The sequence below is a fragment of the Sinocyclocheilus anshuiensis genome, unplaced genomic scaffold, assembly GCF_001515605.1.
Source record: "Sinocyclocheilus anshuiensis isolate Anshui unplaced genomic scaffold, SAMN03320099.WGS_v1.1 scaffold1136, whole genome shotgun sequence".
NCBI lineage: Eukaryota > Metazoa > Chordata > Actinopteri > Cypriniformes > Cyprinidae > Sinocyclocheilus > Sinocyclocheilus anshuiensis.
This window is the reverse complement of record NW_015548521.1, coordinates 398,512-420,800: the sequence shown is the minus strand read 5'-3', so window position 1 is coordinate 420,800 and position 22,289 is coordinate 398,512. Positions and strand designations below refer to the sequence as shown.

Below are 22,289 nucleotides of genomic sequence, written 5' to 3'. Positions count from 1 at the left end.
ACTTTAGTAATTTCCATGAGTACAAATCTTAATGTTTAAGCATATGATGAAATAACTTATAAGCAATTTCCAAATGCATATGATGTTTTGGAGTGACAAACAGAACAAATAGAGAGTTTTCCGTAAGAATACCTATTCATATGAATCACATAGCAATATAAATAGGTTGTCTAGAAGTAATATTATATAGTAATACACTTGCAAGAACCGAATACTAATGCACAATGTTCAGCAATCACATATAATTTTTATGGCATTAAGGGAGTTTTGGCTCAAGGTTTTGCTCTTGATTTTGTTCCTCCCAAATCCTCAAGGACAAAGTCTGAGTTTACAAGGTTTATTTGGCACAGCAAGTGGCTGTGGTGAAGGCTGAATGAGATAAGATGGAAAGGTTCTCATGTTACTGCCACTTTAGGGTGAATTGTTTTGTATTCCTCAGTCGCTGTGAATACAAGTGCATGCTAAATTAATAAGTGTATCAGATATGATCAGTGCTACAGTGCTGAGCACAGTGTGTTTTACAGGTTTGACTCAGAGATTCTGACGGAGGGCTATGTGGATGAGAGCGGAGTGGGTCACTGTATCACTCCTCTGCTCTACGAGTTAGGCTGGATCTCTTTTGAGGTGTCCACAGATGGAGTCAGCTTTGACAGATCAGGGCGGTGGCTCTCAGGTGAGCTACAGAATCATAATGCACACTGAGGGAAAGTCAATGAAAGTGTACCTTATTTGCATACTTCTTATTCATCAGTGAAAGTTATTCCAAATAATCTGATTCAAATGCATGCCATTTCAAAAGTATTGTGACATTATTTGTTAACCTTGGAGACATTTCTTTTGAATGACTTGCATTCCTTTCTAGAACATTCCTTCAGTCTTGTTCCTAGCTAATATCAGTTATGTTCGTATGGTTATTGCATAGTGGCCTGATTAGATATTGTTGTCAGACCTCCTGAAGCATATGATATTAGCAAGTTCACTGCAATATTTTAGTTTTAATGTAGAAGAGTTTCTTTTTAAGATAAGACTGATTGATGCTCTGTCTGATTGATTAGTCCACCACAGTAAGCTGGGTCCTGATTATAAGATCATTCTGGTCAATGACAAACAGTGGCAGTACTATGGCACTCCTGACGTCAGCGGGGATCTAGAGATGATCTGGATCTCATCTCTAATAAAGGCAGAAAGAGTCAACATCGAGCTGTGGGGTTACAATGAGACTGGTGAGTCCATCCATCCATCCACTAATTTTTTGTTCATTCTGTCTGTCTGTTGGTCAGTCAGTCGGTTGTTCTGTCTGTCATTCTGTAATTCTGTCTGTTGGTTCTTCTTTTTGTCTGCCTTTTGTACTGTTTTTCTGTCTGTCAGCTGTTGTGTCTTTCTGTCTGATGGTTGTTACTACTTGTAACGAAGTGTGTACTAGTGCAATAATAGTGTTGTATTGTATTATTTCTGTCTGTTGTTCTTTCTGTCGGTTGTTTGTTTTGTCATTCTGTCTCTGAGTCGTTCTGTTATTCTGTCTGTCAGTTGTTCTTTCTGATATTTGCGTTGCTCTATTATTCTGTCTGTCAGTTTTTCTTTATGTCGGTCGTTCATTTAGTCTTTCTGCATGTCTATCATTCTTTCATGTTGTTCTTCCTGTCAGCCGTTCATTCTGACTTTCTGTCTGTTGTCTTTCTGTTTGTTTTGTTTTTTTCTTTCTGTTATTCTCTCGGTCAGTCGTTCAAAGCTAACACCGTTTCCTAAAAAAATATCTCCCAAGGGTAACATGTAGAGCGTGAAAAGTAACGGTCCTAGTACTGAGCCTTGAGGTACCCCATACTGCACTTGTGATTGGTATGATACCTCTTCATTCACTGCCACGAATTGATGGCGGTCAGATAAGTACGATTTGAACCATGCCAATGCACTTCCTCTAATGCCAACATAATTTTCTAGTCTATTCAAAAGAATGTCTGTCATTCCTTCTGCCTTTCTGTCTGTTGGTCTTTCTGTCTTTCTCTCTGATGGTCAATCTGTTGTTCTTTCTTTTGGCGTTTCTGTTTGTCTGTCTTTCAATTTCTTTGTCTATATATATCTGTCTACCAGTCTGTTTATCATTATAACTGTCTATTGAAAATGCATACAGAAGATAATATATTATTATGATAAACTAACAGGAGAGGAATATTCTGCGAACTGGGAGGCGGAGTGGAAGTATCTGTACACCGTGGGCAGGGATGTACCCAACAGTGGAGTTTTCAGTTTCACCCCACAGATCGCCGAAAAACCATACTTCCTTTGGGACATAGGGAGCATACGGGTCAGCCCCAGCACTAAACCAGACGGAGCCCAGTAAGAGCTTTTATTAGTTAATATTAGACATGCACAGTTTTGGGAAGGTTACTTTGGAAATGTAATAGGTTACAACTTATAAGTTACCCTATTTAGAATGTAATAAGTAGTGTAACTATTTCAATTACTTAATTAAAGTAATGTAACTGATTACTTCTCAATTACTTTCCTAAATTTCTAACGAATGCTTTCAACTGTTAATCATTTTGAAACATTTAAACCAAGCCGGGTTAACCTTAGAGTAGACTTCTGTAATTGTCTATCACATGAATTAAGATCATAAATCATTTCATTTTAAAGCACAGCCACCACAAAATCAGACTTTAGAACCTCTTTTTACCTTATGATCATTCTGAGGTTAAATACATATTTAAAATCATAACAAGATCTGTTTTAATAGCTATGATACTGTTTTTGAAATCAAATCTTTGCATAACTATGACAGGAAACGCTGGCATCAGTGTCTTAAAAAACCTTAAAAAATAAAGCATATACATAAATCCAAATAGGAACTAAAACAGTTATCAAATAAGCATGTGTCCTAAACTCCTGAAACATTGGTGTCTCATATTTTAGAGCAGTCAATGCAATGTGGGAAAGAAATCAATCAAACATGTATGTTTGAAAAATATTCAGATGTAACCCCCCTTTGTAATCGTTAACATTTTAATAAGTAACTGTAATTTAATTACACTTTTTTTCTCCGTAACTGTAACAGGTTACAGTTACATTTATTGGTAACACTTTATTTTAAGGTGTCCTCCTTGTTACACGTTACATCTACTTACTTTTATAATAACAATAAGTTATGCATAATTACATGCAAGTAACCCTGAGCCAAACTCTAATCCTAACCCTAACCATATAGTAAGTACATGTATTTAATTAATATTACTCAGTACTTAAATGTATAATTACATTGTAACAAGGACACCTTAAAATAAAGTGTAACCCGTTTATTTTGTAATTAAATGATGTAATTATGTTACATGTAACTAGTTACTCCCCAACAGTATTAGTATTTATATAGTTATAGTATTTTATAGTTTTTATAATTAAATGGTGTAAAATATTATGGTTCCAGTATCCAAATGTTTGAATAAAGACATTCTTTTTTTGTGTGTGCAGGAATGTTAACGCCCTGTGGAGTGAAGCGCATGCGATCGCCTGGCATCTTGAGGAGGCCTTCAGGAAGGACTCTGCAGGCTGGGCCCTGGAGAAGTGCATCAGTTGGGATAAAGAAGAGAAAGCAATGCCCAACTTCCTGACTGAGATCACCGATTGCCCCTGCACATTGGCCCAGGCCCGTGCTGACACCGGAAGATTTCATGTAGGTGTAGAGCAATAAATCAATCTGACATTGTTTTAGACACCACAGTGTGCAACACTAGCAACATCAGAATTATTTGAGAATTCCACCCATTTATATTTGTAATCATAGATGCATTGGTGAAACCGCTTTAATTAAACGTAATATAGCTACATATATTTAAGTGTCTATATTAGAGCTCCTTTTGATGAGTTGTGTGTTTATTTTTCAGACCGATTATGGCTGTGATATCGAGGCAGGTAGTTTCTGTGTTTACCATCCAGGTGCGGTTCACTGCGTCAGAGCCATTCAGGGCAGGTAATATGTCAAGTCACCTTTACTTCTATAGAGGTTTATGCAACACAGATTGTGTCAAATCAGCTTAGTGATAAACATGAAAATAGTGTGGATGGAAACTTAACTATGGAGACTTACTATAGACTTAACTATAGCGATACAGCAAATTCTGCTGTACAAGAACAATAGCTTGAGTCAGTTCAGCATACACGATAAATCATATTTAACTGTGATTGCAATTTCTGCTTCTCTCGATATATTAAGCATAATCATCTGCGATATTTGCCCACTGGTTATTTATCCTGAAACAAGCCTTTCGCTTAAATCGATGCATTTTCTGCCCAATGGTTTACTTCATTTACCTGGCAAAACATTATGGGAAAAGCGCTGATGATCTGAAAACGCCGGCAAACAATTTGGAGATTAGCCATCTCTATTGAGAAATTCTACTCAAGTATGTCTTATCAAATGTATATTTTTGTCTTTCAAATGGTTGTTTGTGTAAAATCTGTGAGCAAACCATCATGCAAGTTGATGTTCTCTTGATTTGTGCTTGTGTGTGATTTGATTTATTTCAATTCAATTCAATTCAAGTTTATTTCTATAGCGCTTTTCACGATGCAAATCATTGCAAAGCAGCTTTACAGAAAATTTCAAATTTCTACATTATATTTAGGAGTAGGTTATTAGTGGTGACTATGACAGAAATGTACAGCAAAAAATCATGCAGTTAGTTACAAATAATGCTTATTTATGCTTATTTCATTATTTTAATTACCTATTGAAAGCTGATTTTTTTTCTTCATATTTTTGTGTGTGGTGACTATGACAGAAATGTACAGCAAAAAATCATGCAGTTAGTTACAAATAATGCTTATTTATGCTTATTTCATTATTTTAATTACCTATTGACAGCTGATTTTTTTTCTTCATATTTTTGTGTGTGTGTGTGCACATTGTGGCATGGAAAATTGATAAATTTTTGTGTCATTATTATAAATTATTTAAGATTCAATTAAAATAATAAAATGCAGATCATCTATACACTAGGTTGTAAGTACATTTTGTAATGTACTTACCCAATATATTGATCTATCACTAATTTTATTATTATTTTATGTTGTTATCAGTGCATGTGTGTACATTAGACAATAATAGAATCACAAAGTAGACAGTATGCAGTGTCCAAAACGTAACTTTTTTATAATGCATTCTCATTCATGTAAATAGATTTAATTTTGTGTGTCATATTTAGTCTGTTGATGTATTTTTTGTCTTGCAGTCCCGAGTATGGTGCGGGTCAGCAGTGTTGTTATGACAGCGCTGGAGCTCAGGTGCTCACGGGAGACTCTATCGGTGGCAGCACCCCAGATCGAGGGCACGACTGGGGCGAGCCGCCATACAAGAAACCACCCAGAGTTCCAGGGTTCTCTCACTGGAAGTATGATGTCATCAGCTTCTACTACTGCTGCCTGTGGTCAGACAACTGCAGATACTACTTCACTCACCGCCCGTCCAGTGACTGCAGAACATATCATCCTCCTAGAGTCGGTAAAGACAATATCTGTAACACATTTATTTCATTTATTTTTTTATTTTTTTTATTGTTTAATGCTTTTTATTTTATTTTCTATTTTATAATTTTATTTGATACTTTTTATTTTATTATTTTATTCTGAAGTTTTATTTAATGCTTTTTATTATATTTTTATTTTATTTTTTTTGTAGTTTTATTTAATGCTTTTTATTTTATTTTATAGTTTTATTTAATGTTTTTTTTATAGTTTTATTTGATGTTTTTTATTTAATTTTATTGTTTTATTTAATGCTTTTTATTACATTTTTTATTTAATTTTATAATTTTATTTAATGCTTTTTATTATATTTTTATTTTATTTTATTTTATTTTATTGTTTTATTTAATGTTTTTTATTTTATTTTATATTTTTATTTAATGCTTTTTATTTTATTTGTATTGTGTTTTATTGTATTTTATTGTTTTATTTAATGCTTTTTATTTTATTTTATAACTTTATTTAATGCTTTTTATTTTATTTTAACTTTATTTCATGCTTTTTATTTTATTTTATTTAATAGTTTTATTTAATGTTTTGTATTTTATTTTAGAGTTTTATTTCATGCTTTTTGTTTTGTTTATTATTTTATTTTATAATTGTATTTTATGCTTTTTATTTTTTATTTTATTTTGTAGTTTTATTTCAGGCTTTTTATTTATTTTATTTTATTTTATTTTATTTTATAGTTTTATTTAATGCTTTTTATTTTAAAGTATTTTATATTTTAATAATCCCTTCTTTTCATTAGCTGCTGTACTTGGTGACCCCCACTTTATGACATTCGATGGTGTGACTTTCACCTTCAATGGGAAAGGAGAGTACATTCTGGTTTACTCCTCAGACCATGAGCTGTCTGTGCAAGGCAGGACTGAACCAATGAGATTTGAGAACGGTGAGTTCTGCAAGCTTCCGTATTAAGGATGGATTGAATCAGACCTGGGCTAAGAACACTGTTCTTCCAGGTACTGTTGCTATGGCGACACGACTCAGTTCGGTGGCCATGAAGGAGAACGACTCTGATGTCATCGAGGTGCGTCTCGGAGACCAAGTAGATGAGCTGCAGGTCTTAATGAACCAACAGGTGCTTTCCTTCTCTGAGCAAAAATGGATCGACCTTTCGGGTAAGACCAGTTTATTTATCCTCTCAAAGTCAGCTTTAGCCAAGCACAGTTTAGAAGTACAAAATAAATAAATAAAATTCAGCACCCAATCAGTATATTAGAAATATCTGAAGGATCATGTGACACAAAAGACTAGACTGATAGTTGATGAAAATTCAGTTTTGTGGTAAATAAGTAACAGTAATAAATTGCTCTTAAAAATATATTATAATATAAAACAGTTATTTTAAATTGTAATAATATTTTACAACATTACTGTTTTTACTGTATTTTTTTAAAATCAAATTAATGCAGTCTTTTTTTAATAAAAAAAAGTTTTATAAAAATTTAAAAAAATCTTAACAAACCCAAACTTTTGAACAGTAGTGTATTCTTGTAAAATGCATACTTATTGGCAAACAATTGATCAAAATTGGCAATTTTAATTAGTCTCTTCAACAGTTAGTTATCAGTAAAACTAAAATACACTGAACAAAATTATAAATGCAACACTTTTGTTTTTGCCCCCATTTTTCATGAGCTGAACTCAAAGATCTAAGACTTTTTCTATGTACACAAAAGGCCTATTTCTCTCAAATATTTGACCCATACAATGTATTTTTGGTTATTGCTACAAATATACCCCAGCGACTTAAGACTGCTTTTGAGCTCCAGGCTCACATATTTGTATCTTTAAATAATTTATTTATGGTAAGTTTCTTTTTTTTCTCTATTTTTTCAGAGTAGTGAGTTTATTACAAACAATGTTTGCTAAATAAATTAATGTATTAAAGTATAGACATAATTTATCATTTACATAAATGTAATCATTGACCTTCATACTTTCTGTTAATACTGTTTAATGTTAATATTATTTCAGCAGATGTACAAGACGAAAAATCATGATCTGTTATGCTTGGCAGACTGATTTATGTTACGTGTTGTCTGTTTTTTTGTGTCTTGTCCCAGGTGTTTTTGTTTTTTCCCCTAAAGCCACTAATGTGACTGTGATGTTTCCGTCGGGGACGGGGTTAGAGGTCAGGGCAGATGAAGGGGTCATGACCTTTACCGTTTTACTGCCACATGACTTACAGAACCACACGCTAGGGCTGCTCGGCACAATGAATGACGACCCTGAAGATGATCTGACCTCTAGTAATGGAGTGATCATCCCTCTCAATAGCAGTGCACTGGACATATTCACCTATTGTGCTGGCTGTGAGTAACTGCATCACTTTTACATTGCTTTACTGCCAGTTCAGTCAGTGCCTGATGAAACTGAAGGAATCTGAAATGACTATTTATACTGCTTGTCATCTGATATCATTTACTTTCAGTGTTGGGGAAAGTTACTTTTAAAAGTAATGCATTACAAGATTGCGTTACTCCATAAAAAAGTTACTAATTACGCTACTTAGTTACTTTTTATGGGAAGTAATGCGTTACGTTACTTTTGCGTTACTTTTTAATTCTGGACAGGGCTTGCTTGTTTGCTTTTAAAATAAAAAAGTTATATTTTTGGCAAATATAAAAGCCTTTTCACACCAAAAGTGAAATGAATAAGCCTCAGGCTGAAGGGAAAGTACATTTACGTCCGTACAGTAGAATGCAGAAGAAGACACACAAATGTTTGTCTAGAGTAATTTGTGCTTATTAGTACGGTTGAACTGGATCATCGAAGGTCAGAAGCAAAGACATTGGTTAATAGAATGGGATTAAATACATAAAGGATATTTGTGTTGTTTAACAAATTATTTGAAAAAGTAACTCCGATATTCTCTTGTAAATTAAAAAGTAATGCGTTACTTTACTAGTTACTTGATAAAAGTAATCTGATTGCGTTACTTGTAATATGTTACCCCCAACACTGTTTACTTTACATTTACTGTATTTAAGAAAGGCTCCATCTGTTGTAAAGCTACAGTTTACTAATTCAAAGCCGTTTCATATTTATTTTGTGACTTTCATGTGGCTTTAATGGAATCACAGATTTAGTCTGTCACATAAATACTGTAAATGCAGATGTCCCTTTTTGAAGTGTTTCATTGTTGTTATATATTTATTTAGTTGCGATGAAAAAAATCCCAATTGCTGTCTACACTTGTTGTCTATGAATAAAATCGTTATAAAAATCAGATCAGCTACAGTAACTACAGTAAGTGTCATTGAAGTTCTATAGTGGTTTCAGAAAATAGGTGAATTAGATTTAATTGCACAAGAACAGCTAGAGCGGAAGCAATTAAAACTGCTCTGGTTTTGAGAGCAGCATTTCATTTAATACTGTTTTAAAAACATGAGAATACATAAAGTAATTTGTAAAATGTCATCCTATACACTCTCAGAAAAAAAGGTACAAAAGCTGTCACTGGGCCGGTACCTTTTCAAAAAGGACACTTTTTGTACCTTTTAGGTACTAATATGTACACTTTAGGTACTAATATGTACCTTTAAGGTACCAATATGGACTCTTTAGGTACAAAGGTGTGCCTTTTGAAAAGGTACCGCCCCAGTGACAGCTTTTGTACCTTTTTTTTCTGAGTGAATAGTTGAAATCTTTTGCCTCACAAAATGCCATGTGTTTTTCTTCTCTAGGGGCCGTTACGAATGAGACTTCACTCTTTACTTACGACTCAACCTACCTCCTGAATGAATATTACTATGCCCCAAAACATGATCCGTCTTTCATGCCAAACTTTTCGGTGACTGAAGACCCAGAGGACCCCCTGCTAGAGCCGGTGCTGAGCCTCTGTGCCGGAGAGGGGGCTTCGTTCTGTAAATACGACGCACTAAGCATGCGCAGTCTGGAACAAGGCAATGCCACACTGTTGGCCTACCGGAGCCATACGTCCACCAAGAAAGCTCTGGAGCCTGGTAAGTGGAGCAGTTTCACTGGGAACCTATTGTGCAAAAGCTTCATGTAAATTTAGATTTTTTTTTTTGCAGGAGTGGTAATTACAGTATTTTCTTTCCCAGACTTCTATATGTGTGATTTAGGCGGCATCTCACAAAAATTCATTTTATAATCCGTGTATTTCTGGCCCTGAAATCGAACTGGATGAGCCACGTTCAAAGTTGATGTTTTTTTTGTATAACCTATATACAGTATGTACTCATCAGATGAATTATGCATTCATGCATCAATTATTTCTATGGCACCACATACCGCCTACAGCTGGTAGTTAATGAAATGACTAATGAAGCACATTTGATTGAATAATAATAATAATAATTTTTATCATTTTGGCTAATATTGATAAAATTTTCTTGCATTAAGCCTAAAAAACACATGATAAAATTACTGCAACAACAGCCTTTTGTGACTAATGCTTCAATTTACAACAGAAATTTTGTGGTATATTTAATTTTAATTATAAAAATATATTTTTAAATTAGATTTTAAATTTTTATATTAAAATTGTATTTTACATTTTTATGTTAAAATTTTATTTTATTTTATTTATTTTATTATTTTTATTTTATTTTATTTTATTCTATTCTAAATAGGTGCGTACTGTGGTCACCTGAAGCTTGTTTTTGTGCTTTTTAAGATTTTTACAACATGCTCATATAAGTCTTATCAAATGCTATGCATTTATAACTGGTTATGAGGATAAAGACCAATGCCAGCATTACATAGTGACATCAAAACAACCTTCAGCTGTTTGCTGAATTTTAAACAGCATCATATGCAGATTAAATACCAGCGGCACACTATTAAAACTGTGCTCTCTGACCATATCTCAGTTATAAAGCATTGGAGACTTGCATATCATCTGACTGTTATCTGTATAATATCTCTATATAGTTTTGTAACGGCTGTGATTTTGTGATCTCAGTGCAATCCTGTGGTTGGTTGTCACCACCTAACCACGGTCAGAAGGAAGGAACCTTGTACCTTGAAGGGGCAAAGGTCACATTCTCATGTAACAGTGGATACAGTCTCTACGGGTCTCAAGAACACACATGTCAAGCAGACGGCGAGTGGTCTGGAGAAGATACACACTGTGTGGCTGGTAGGTAAAAGTGAAAAAGAAAATCCTGTGACGAATGACTCACAGACAAGTTGTTGCAAACCACTAGATGGCAGTGTTTCCCTTTTTAAAGTTCATATCCTCTTGAGATACTAGAAGGCTTTAGTAGGTAATAATAATAATGTTTATTTTATATAGCACCTTTCTGCAAACTCAAGGTCACTTTACAATATCAGAACTGATAAACATGACAGAAAAACAAAATACAGATAAACATGAAATCCATGGCATGAGATCAGAGAAACAAGAAAGGAAAAGCTATGTTTTAAGGTGGGTTTTGAAATCTTGTAGCGAATAAAGATCACGAATGTGTTTGGGAATAGAATTCCAGAGTGTGGGGACAGGGACACAAAACGCAAGGTAATTCTTTGTTTTTTTTACTTTTCCTCCATATTCCATTATGAATAGATGATTTTACATATATAAGTCGAATAATTGTTGTCTCTACCATTCAATTTTTTTATGGGCTTTCAAGGCTGCATTTATTTGTTTAGAAATAAAATAACTTTTACAAAAACTGTTTTCTGTTTAGGTTTTTTTTTTATAGAATTTATTCCTTTGAATTTTCAGCATCATTACTCTAGACTTCAGTGTCACATGATCCTTCAGAAGAGTGTGGGGACAGGGACACAAAACGCAAGGTAATTCTTTGTTTTTTTTACTTTTCCTCCATATTCCATTATGAATAGATGATTTTACATATATGAGTCGAATAATTGCTGTCTCTACCATTCAATTTTTTTATGGGCTTTCAAGGCTGCATTTATTTGTTTAGAAATAAAATAACTTTTACAAAAACTGTTTTCTGTTTAGGTTTATTTTTTATAGAATTTATTCCTTTGAATTTTCAGCATCATTACTCTAGATTTCAGTGTCACATGATCCTTCAGAAATCATGCTAATATGCTGATTTGCTGCTCAGAAAAATATGTCTTATTATTATCAGTGTTGAAAACAATTGTGCTGTTTGATATTTTTTGGAAACCTTGATACATTTCTTTCTGGATTATTTGATGAATAGAAAGTTCAAAAGCAGTACAGGGCCTAAGACAAGAGACTCGTCTTGTCAAACAGACCGGTCATGAGAGCGCAGCAGTCGCACAGACAAACCTGGATGTACTTGCGCTTGTTAACTCTTGACCCCTCGGTCTCATCAGAGCGGAGCGGCATACTTCCCCTCGATAGGCATCTTCAGGATGGATCTGTTTAGAATCTGATCTGGACTCTCTCCATCAAACACATGAAGCGTGTATCTGCTCCGCAGCTGCAGAGAATTCATCCCCCGCTGGTTCGCTGCGTAACCCGAGAGCCAAAACAGAGCAACACACCGGGCCTGTGAGCCAAACCATCTCGCGCTGAATTTACTGAATGCACGCTATTGTAAACATGTTGGATAATTCATATTGGGGAAACTAATAAATAGCAGTGTAGTGGTTGGTGTTCAGCCAGTGCTTTGAAGCTTTGAAGTCGTGATATTGATCAGTATTTGCTGGTCGTAGAAGTACATTGCGTACAGTGCAATTTCAAAATCAATAAAGCAGCCGTTATCGGCTTTATTGATTAATGATCGTGGAGTTTATTATCCAACTTGATAAGCATATTTGTGAAACTTTCAGATAAAGGATTTTCATTGAACTCACAGGTTTGTGTATAGGCACTCTTTTATTACCGCCATCCCTCACAACTCATTATCTATCATCAGGAAATTGTAGGAGAGCATTTTTCTTGATATATGTTTGCTTGCACACCGCTCACACCGCTGCAGTCAGACTACACTCTAAAAAATAAAGGTGCTTCACGATGCCATAGAAGAACCTTTTTTGTCTACATGGTTCCATAAAGAACCTTTAACCTTTCTGTTTCACAAAAGGTTCGTGGCGAAAAGAAGGTTCTTCAGATTATAAAAAGGTAAGAAAGAGATGGTTCTTTAAAGAACCTTTGACTGAATGCTTCTTTGTGGAACCAAAAAGGGTTCTTCTATGGCATCGCTTTTACCTTTTTCTTTCTGTCTACGTGTTTCTCTTCATTTTCTCTCTTACGCACCTGCATTTTAAGAAAAATAATATAATACTTTTTTTTGCATTTATAGTGAAATTGCAAGTTCTTTGTTTTGAAATGTAAAGCTGTCAAGCTTTTATTTTGGCAGAAGCCCGCAGGGAGCCCTTAAAGCTTCACTGTTGTTGACAGCAGCCGGTTTTTAAGCGCATCTCATTACAATTTTGGAAAGATAGTTGGCACATGTTGGGTTCCTAAATGCATGCTATGAGCAACCCAAACTCAGAGCAGATGTAGAGATGGAGTTCATGTGGAGCAGCATTTACTGCAGACTGAGCCGCTCTGAGACAGTAGAAACACCGGATCATGCCGCTTGCGTGTAAATGAACACAGTGCCGCGCTTCACTCTGAAACACGCAGGACATCTCACAGCTTTTGCGATTTGATAATCACACTAAGCCATATTTCAATTTTGGGTTTTAATTGCGATTTATCAGTGTTTTTCCCCTCTCTTCTCTGAATTTGAATGTGTATTTTTAGCTACTAACATCCACAGTGTTGTTCACGAGAATGACGTGGGACCAGTTTGGTGGGGTTTTTTCATTTGCAAAAGTAATTTTTCAGCTGTCATAAAGGATTCGCACAGATCCGCTCTAGTTAGCATGAAAGCACAACCTACAGATAACCCCCCTCCATACATGTACATCTTTTCATTCTCATGGTATGGCCATATCTGTTGCTCTTGAGCTTGTCTATAGTCATTATCTTTGTCTGGCGCTCTTAAGAGCTGACATGTGTCATAGTGAGCGAGGGACTCAGGGCTCCACCTCCACTTGAATTGATAGTCGCACTAAACCTCTGTTTACTCCCATGTTGCAAAACAATGTGGGGTCTCAGCGAGCTTTCTCCCTCTTATCTGTTCCTCTGCTTTCCCTCTCTCGCTCTCTCCTTCTCTTTCTATTGTTTTGGCTACTGGCTGATAAAGGTTGACATTCTAGCCCACATACCCCTCGAGCATATCAGTGGCGCTGGGATCAAAGAGCTGCCCGGGCCTGTAATTGACTTCCCATTACAGCGCTCTGAACCCCCAGCAAATAACCCTCAACGGTTAGTTATTTGCATGCATTCCAGCACCGTTCATATTCAGAGGACCAAAAAGCAGCAAAGTGAGGGTGAAATGAAGTGAAAAGTGCAGGTTAACAAAAAGGACAATCATGTGGCATGTGCAGGGCTGCAAGCAATAATTATTTTGAAAATCTGTCAATTATTTCCTCAATTAATCATCATTTCAAACATCTCCCAAATAATGTATGCATAATTTTTCAAATATAAATCAGTGATTTTAACTAGTTAAAGAAATGAAACAAAATCTGTTTTTTACAGATGTAATCAAAAATGGCTCTTGTTCCGGATTAGATGGATATAATGTTGGAACTTGTTAATAATGTAATTATTGAGTTCTGGAATTTTAATTTTTTTTCACACAGTAATCTTTCTAATTTCGCAAATTTCCTGTTTTTATGAGGAGAAGAGTTCACCTGTCCGGTGCTCTTTTTGCAATTTTTCTAAAAGTACATAACATTTACATTTACATTTAGTCATTTTGCAATCCGCAAGGCTTCCGTGACTGACAGTAGCGCAATCTCAGTTGAATGGCCACTCCTGAAACCTGACTGGTTAGCATTCAGTTTGTTGTTCTGTGAAAGAAACTGATATCTGGTTGAAAACAACTCTTTCGAGGATAAAGTACACAAAATATGTATACTGTATATACATTTAAAATGTAATGTAATTTTACAAATGAATGACACTTTTAGCAGATTGATATTTTTGTATATACCATGAAAAGAGCAACATTTATTTGAGCTATACATTTTTTTTGTAACATTATAAATCTTCTTATTGTCACTTTTGATCAATTTAAAGCATTTTAACTGTATTTTCATCACACACACACGTAAAACTTCAACTTAATGTGTTCAATTGAATATATATATATATATATATATATATATACACACACACACACACACACACACATTGAATTTAATGTGTGTTCAATTGATTATGTATATGTATATATATATACAACTAAGTGTGTTTTAAAACCTGTAAATACACAATTTTTAACAACGAGACAATGTTATTATTATTATTTTTTAAATGGGAATGCATTGTTCCTGTTGAAGGACCCAGCTAATCTGTAATGAAATTTAATTTAATTTAATTCTTGTCAGTTTGATTACCAATTTTATCGAATTGATGTTGCAGCCCTAGTTTTGAGAGTCAATAGCGCTGTTTTGTTGGGTCTGACCTCATGAAGCCCATCTGGACTCTGTGTTTGTATAAGTGTGCTTCACTGCTCTGCAGATGCCCTGAGTCTCTACATATGGCACTGATGCTGTACCGCTTTGTCGAATTACACTGGTTATAACTCTCTCTCCATAAAGAGTCACAAGATGGGGAAAAAGGAGGCTACAGGGAAGCAAAGAAGTCGATTAGGAAGAGCAGTAGACGTGAAAAAGAACAAATTCCAAGAACTGAGAGAGATATTTATTCATAAAGGACACTCACATATGAGTGCACATCCCAATGAGACCCTGGAGGATGCAGAACGGCATGACGAGAGGGGGCACAGAGAAATGACGGACACAGCCGCCAGTGAAAATGCATTGTGACAGACTGAACTCCGCTGCAGAGAGAGTAGGAATATGATGCAGAACCGAACTGACAGCGCGAGTTTAGCCGCTAACTTGCTCTTTTTCTTGTTCCCAAGGCAACGTGTCATCAGCATCGGTCCAGGTCACCTGCAGCCCTCGAGTGCATTTGAGGGGCTAGAAAAACATGTGCAAAAGCAATGAGGTCTGCACTGTTGACATCACTACCTTTGCAGTGCAGCAAAGACAATGCTGTAAACATTATGAAGTGAAGCCACAGCGCTGAGTATTATTAGTGCTGCTTTTAATTGCTCATAAGTTTGGGATCGGTATAATTTTTTTATTGTATTCAAAAAAAGTATCTTATGCTCAACATGGCTGAATTTGGTGGATTAAGAATACAGTAAAAACAGTGTTATTGTGAAATATTATTGCGATTTAAAATATATAATTCTTTTCTGTTGCAATAGTTTGAAATATAATTTATTCCTGTGATGGCAAAGCTGAATTTTCAGCAGCCATTAATTCAGTGTCACATGATCCTTCAGAAATCATTCTAATATGCCGATTTGGTGCCCAAGAAACATTATTATTATGAATGTGCTGCTTTAACTTTTTTTTTTTTTTTTGTGAAAACTGTGACAGGTTGTTATAGTTAACTGAAACTAAAACCATAAAAAAACTTTTTCGTTATTTTAAATAAACTTTAAATTAAATATAAACGTTATAAACGTTATTTCAGCTAGTTGCAAAGGCAGCATTTCTCATTCTCCTTTAGTTTAGCTTGATCTACTGAAAGAATATAACTGAAATTAAAACCAAAAAATGAAAAAGAATAAAAACTATATAGACATTTAAAAAAAACGAAATAAAAACACAATACAAAACTTTAACTTAAATTCAAATGAAAACAGAAAAAATAAAAATATAAACTAATTCAAATAATTAAAAAAAACTAATAGTATCTAAATGGTACTAAAATAAAAATAAATTCTTAGGATTCTTTGATGAATAGAAAGTTCAACAGGTATTTTTTTAAATAGATTTTTTGTCACATTTGATACATTTATTGCTTTCTTGCTTAATACTAATGTTCTTCAAAAAAAAAAAAAAAAAGAAAGTGTATTGCATGCCTTTACGCAGAGCTGTGCAATTAATTTTCGAAGTCATCTGATTGACCTGATCATAGACTGTTAAAACCACTTCCTTCCACTATAGGAAAGTGAAGCCAAACTGCAAACTGCTTAGAAAAACTAGAACTTGGACATACGTCAGCATGATAAGAACTACCTAAAATAATGGAAACCATCTTTTAGGAAAAATGTATTAGATTTTTTTTGGCTCACGTCCCATTTGTTTACATGGAGAGGGCAGGGTTTATGAGCTGAACAGCAGCCAGCCATCGAAATGATTTGGCTTCGCTTTTCATAACGTGTGCTGCACACTTGGACCTGATAATAAAACAAGCAAAAGAAACCTCAAAGACTTGTCCCAAAAGCACATTTGTGACCCTAGAGCACAAAAGCAGTCTTAAGCCGCTGGGGTATATTTGTAGCAATAGCCAACAATATGGGTCAAAATTATAGATTTTTCTTTTATGCCAAAAATCATTAGGATATTAAGTAAAGATCATGTTCCATGAAGATATTTTGTAAATGTCCTACTGTAAATATATCAAAACTTAATTTTTGATTAGTAATATGCATTGCTAAGAGCTTCATTTGGACAACTTTAAAGGTGATTTTTTTGCACCCTCAGATTCCAGATTTTCAAATAGTTGTATCTCGACCAAATATTGCCCTAACAAACCATACATCAATAGAAAGCTTATTTATCCAGCTTTCAGATGATGCATACATCTCAATTTCGAAAAATTTACCCTTATGACTGGTTTTATGGTCCAGGGTCACATTTAAGAATGTAATTGCTGACTTGGACTTAACACCATTGAACACCTTAAGTATGCAAAAGCAACATTCTAAGACCCAACAAGGTTTATTAGATGACGCTTGCACGTTCCTCTCAATGGGACTGGTTCTGATCAACCTGTGTTCAGGGGCTCTTACGTATAAACACATTCATCCTGCAGTAATTTGTCAGCAAGAGCTATAATCACCCACATATGGGTTTATTAATTGGAAACTTCAGGAAGATCTCCGGACATCAGAGGCTGTGTGTGTGTGTTTGTGTGCATGTGTCCTTCAGCTTGCTTTGGATTTGTCGAAAGATTTCTCCAGTGTCAGAGCGACATGCGAAATGCACCTGGCAAAAACGCTCACAAATTGTTTAACCAAATATGTCTTCCGTCCTGTTTGACAAGTCAGGAATTTCACCTGAGGCCAAAAGAGACTTGTGGTTCTAATAAAGGACACAGTTTCATTTGCATTGGAAAGCTCCACTGATTATTTAACCATTTATCAAGAGCACTCAACTGACTAAAATGCAAAGCACGTTTGGATACTGCTTGCCAGCTGTTGTATTCTTTCAGTTACATTGGGTAAAGTATTTAACTTGAAGTATGCATTACTTTATTTACAGATAATACGTTGGCCATTGTCTTGGGGAGTGTTGGTGCGGTGTTGGCGTTGGTTGTCATGGTGATAGCAATCATTGTGTACACAAAGAAACAGAAGAAGTGAGTACAAATGTGTTTTTGTTGTTCATTTGTTTAGTAGAAGTATTTTGAATATTTGTTGAAATCTAACTATTTAAAGAATACTTGAGAAAAAAAGTTAATCCTGTCATCATTTACTCATTTGCATGTCATTCAAAGAGTCTGAATATGCCTAGTTCAATATTAAATATACCAATAAATATCTATATACACTATATACCCGTGAATAGCTAAAGTTATAAACTACTATGCTTACCAAGGCTGCCTTTATTTGATCAAAAATACAGTAAAAACAGTAATGGTGTGAAATATTATTACAATTAAAAATAACTATTTTCTATTTGAATATATTTGTAAAAAGCGTAACATGATCCTAATATGCTGATTTGCTGCTCAAGAAACATTGAATATTATTATCAATGTTGAAAACAGTTTGCGCTGCATAATATTAATATATGCAACAAGAACAGCATTTATTTGAAATAGAAATCTGAAAATGTCTTTACCGTCACTTTTGATCAATTTAATGCATCCTTGCTGAATAAAAATATTAATTTCTTTAAAAAATCTTTTTGAGTGATATTTTAGGTGTATGTAGCACTTTTAGGATACCTGTATGTTGCTTGAAATAATCTGTTCATTTATTGAAATTGCATGGGAAAGAATGTGCAGTACAATTCTCTAAGATATAGTCTTTTGTGTAAAAAAAAAAAAAAAAAGGAATTGGGTTTCAAACATCATGATGTTGCATACAGTAAATACTGTAATGACAAAATGTTATTTTTTTGGCTTAACTATTCCTTTAAATATGCCAGTCAGTATTTTCTAGATTTGTCTCAAAGAAAACGTCTCAGGTATACCCACGCCGCCATGCTGAGGGGAGTGCATGCCAGAACCACTCTGTGCCTCAGCAGCAGCGGGTCCTGAACCGCGGGAAGCAGATGGCTGCCCCTCTTTACTTGAAAAGAGAGACAAACGAGAACGGTGCTTTTTCATTGGAAAAAACTCGCAATGCACGCAGGTTGCCCCCTCGAGGACATCGCGTGCGTGCTCTTCGCCCAAACAAATACCACATAGATCGTGTTTGTCATCTGGTGTCAAATAGCGATGACACGGACGCACACACCTTCTAAATGCTCTGCTAGTGCTCGCCATAATGAAAGAGATAGCTCTTACTTTTTCCTTGGAATGCATGCTTCAAACAGAACAGTCAATGAAGACGAAGAAGAGAATGATGTGTGCTCCCGGTGCCTAGTTATACTATAGTCGCACCGGTAGTGACGTCATGGCTGTCGCCGGCCAACGAGTTGGTGTTTTTTCAATGTATGCTTCAGACACGGGTCACGACGAGGCGTTCCCCATAGCGACCCCTAGAGGACGCAGTTCGAAGTTCCCATGAAAGGGAACTTGAATTATTGCAGTCAAACAGGCTTTTTCTGCTGAGAGTAGTTTATGTTTGAACTTTCCAACTCAAATGTTTGCTCATGTCATATATAATCTTGATATATGATAAAGATGAACTCCTAAAGCTCACCTATAGGCCAAATACATCTCGTATATATGTTCTTCACAGAAAAAAACCAGACATGATAGAATTCAACAGTTTTCTGCTGTAAATGCATGATTTATATTACCCACTTATCTCTCCTCGTCGAGATTTACTATTAGAGATGCATATATATTTGTGTTTAAGTTTTTTTTTTTTTAAGTCGAGTCAGTTTAAATAGTTATTACATAATTATTCTCAAAAAAAAAAAAAAAGACATTGACTCTTCTCTGCTAACCTTCTCCGCCCCCCACTCTAGTAATTTTCCCTCTCCTTTCTCCTCTTTCCCCCGGTTGTAAAGCCTCTAGCTGTCAGTTAGATCATGTCTAGAGTTTCAGCCATGGGGGGTAATATGTCTCACCTGCCCCTCATAAACCCACCACTCTTTCATCCTGTGGGGGAAGGTAATCAGAGAGTGCACACCTGTATTGAGAGAGATGTACCGCCGCTCTCCTACCCTTTACAAATGCACTGATAAAACTCAAGGCTGTGACACCCCTATATTTGTGGTTATACAGGCAAGTAATCAGGGCCTCTCATTGTATGCAGGTATATGTGTCACAGGCACATTCTAGTTTTTCTGTCTTCATGCTAGGACACTTTAAATAAGCATTCAAATATGTAAACTCTTCACTCAAGACACAATAGCTCTGCTTCAAAACCTGAGTTCCCTACATAGGCAGCATCCTAAGTGGAACTTCATAGGCGAATGAATTAGAATAGCACTCTTCACAACTCGCAATTGATTCCAATAGAGTTTGACATCACAGTGTTGCTAAATAAAGCATTAAACCCCGTGAAGCCGTGGTTTACAGTGAATTTATAACAGCTAAGGAGCGTTGTTAGGTACGACGCGAATAAGCTGTTATAAATTAATTGTAAACCACGGCTTCACGGGGCTTATTGCTTTTATAAAACGGTTATACGTAGTAAGGTTTCACAAAATAAACCAAATAAATACGCAAATAAAGTGTAATGATATAAATAAAAACAGTATTCTTCCACCAAACAATGTAGCTCCTCAGAATCAGTTGTGGTTGCAACAAAGTGGTTGTCTCCGTTTTATAAATAACAACATGATACGGTCACATATAAAAACTCCATTTCTACTGAGTATGTCTCATTCTACAGATAGAATTAGAAAAGCCATCTTGGAAAGAATTATAATGTGTTGGTAAGGGTGTCTATGCTAGGTAGGCAACGTAATATGTTTTGCAACAGAGCTGTTGTTCGTGTTATTTTGATTTGTTTCATTTTAATTTATGTATGTATGTATTTATTTATTTGCTAGCTATATTCGTAAAACATTTTAAACCAACCATCATCACTATGATATATAGGTTAATAAATGCACTGAAATAAATTTTGACTACAAATGAAAGAATCTGTAAGGGGCAGAGTTACAGTTAAGGTTATTGTATTGCTGCCATTACTAGTTTAATTTAAGAACAATAGATCAGTGTAAAACACTCTTTTACTATTCTTCTGAGGAAACTTTTGTGTCCCCATTAGGATCGCGAAACGTACACTGAATTGCATGAGAAAAATTCTATATAATGTCATCCTATAGATACACACAGGAGAAAAAAACTAATATTTCTAGAACAAATATTTAAACATTCTAAAAAGGTCAATCTCCTGGAGAAGCTGAATTGCTTAGAAGTTTATTTTTATCCCATTAGAAAATCATTTATTTTTTATTTTAAGCATAAACTTTATTACATTTTGATATTTTTTTAAATGAATAATAATAATAATAATAATAATAATAATAATTTGCAATATCTATCCATTCATTCTCTATACCAATTATCCTCTCTATGTTTGTGGTAATTTAAGATATATTCTTTGAAAGCAAGTCTGAATATCTTTTTTTTTTTAGATATGGATTAAATATTAAGGTCATACTTTATATTAAGTGTCTTTTAAGGTGTAGTTCACCCAAAATGAAAATTTGGTCATTAATTACTCACCGTCATGTCATTCTTAACCCGTAAGACATTCGGGAACACAAATTAAGATATTTTTGATGAAATCCGAGAGCTTTCTGACCCTTCATAGACGACAAGGGTTCTACCGTGGTCAAGGCCCAGAGATAGTACAGAAATCGTTAAAACAGTCCATGTGACATCGGTGGTTCAAAACATAATTTTACGAAGCTACGAGAATACTTTTTGTGTGCAAAGAAAACAAAAATAGTGACTTCATTCAACGATTACTTCTCTTCTGGTGCATTTTTTCATTTTAATTTTTGGGTGAACTATCCCTTTGACTACTGCTTGTAAAAAAAAAAAATGAAAGAAAAAAAGTAATGTACAATGTATTTATTGTATCCATGTTGTATTGCTAAACAATTTTACTGCTATTGAGGTGAGATGCGGTTAAGGTTAGGGACAGGTTTTGTGGCATGTTAAGGTTTAAAGATGGGTCAACAGTGTTTTAGTTTGATCACAGATAAAAAGAAAATTCTGGGAAAAATGTCCATTTGTCTGTTACTTCCACTACACTTCAGTTCCTTCTTTGTGCACACATGTGTATACTGTGATTGTGTGTGTGTGTGTGTGTGTGATGTGTATGTCTGTCTTTATGTCGCCACATATGTATCTGTGTCGGCATCGTTGTGTTTCTTTTGTTCCTGCTTTCATCTGTGTGTGTGAGTTACGTGCTTACCTGACCCAGACACCCTGGTACTTTCCAGCGATTGGGTTTCCCAGCAGGCCTCAGCAGGCCTTTCTCCCTCCCATTGCAAAGTCATTAACACTGACACAGACACACACACACACTCTCTCTCTCTAATGTGCTATTATGGTTCCTCATTCTGGTCCTAAC

General features: G+C 35.0%; 1 protein-coding gene across 1 annotated transcript in view; it reads left to right on the top strand.

The window, feature by feature from the left end:
* Window positions 1-22,289, top strand: part of LOC107656804 (sushi domain-containing protein 2-like) — a 25,781-nt gene that overhangs the window by 1,370 nt on the left and 2,122 nt on the right. Inside the window, exons 3-14 of the mRNA XM_016444751.1 lie at window positions 525-673; window positions 1,056-1,223; window positions 2,160-2,334; window positions 3,463-3,664; window positions 3,876-3,961; window positions 5,223-5,491; window positions 6,266-6,409; window positions 6,480-6,638; window positions 7,587-7,835; window positions 9,210-9,488; window positions 10,454-10,630; window positions 17,839-17,935. Of these exons, the coding sequence (XP_016300237.1) occupies window positions 525-673; window positions 1,056-1,223; window positions 2,160-2,334; window positions 3,463-3,664; window positions 3,876-3,961; window positions 5,223-5,491; window positions 6,266-6,409; window positions 6,480-6,638; window positions 7,587-7,835; window positions 9,210-9,488; window positions 10,454-10,630; window positions 17,839-17,935 (2,154 nt within the window). The remainder of the gene's footprint in view (window positions 1-524; window positions 674-1,055; window positions 1,224-2,159; window positions 2,335-3,462; window positions 3,665-3,875; window positions 3,962-5,222; window positions 5,492-6,265; window positions 6,410-6,479; window positions 6,639-7,586; window positions 7,836-9,209; window positions 9,489-10,453; window positions 10,631-17,838; window positions 17,936-22,289) is intronic.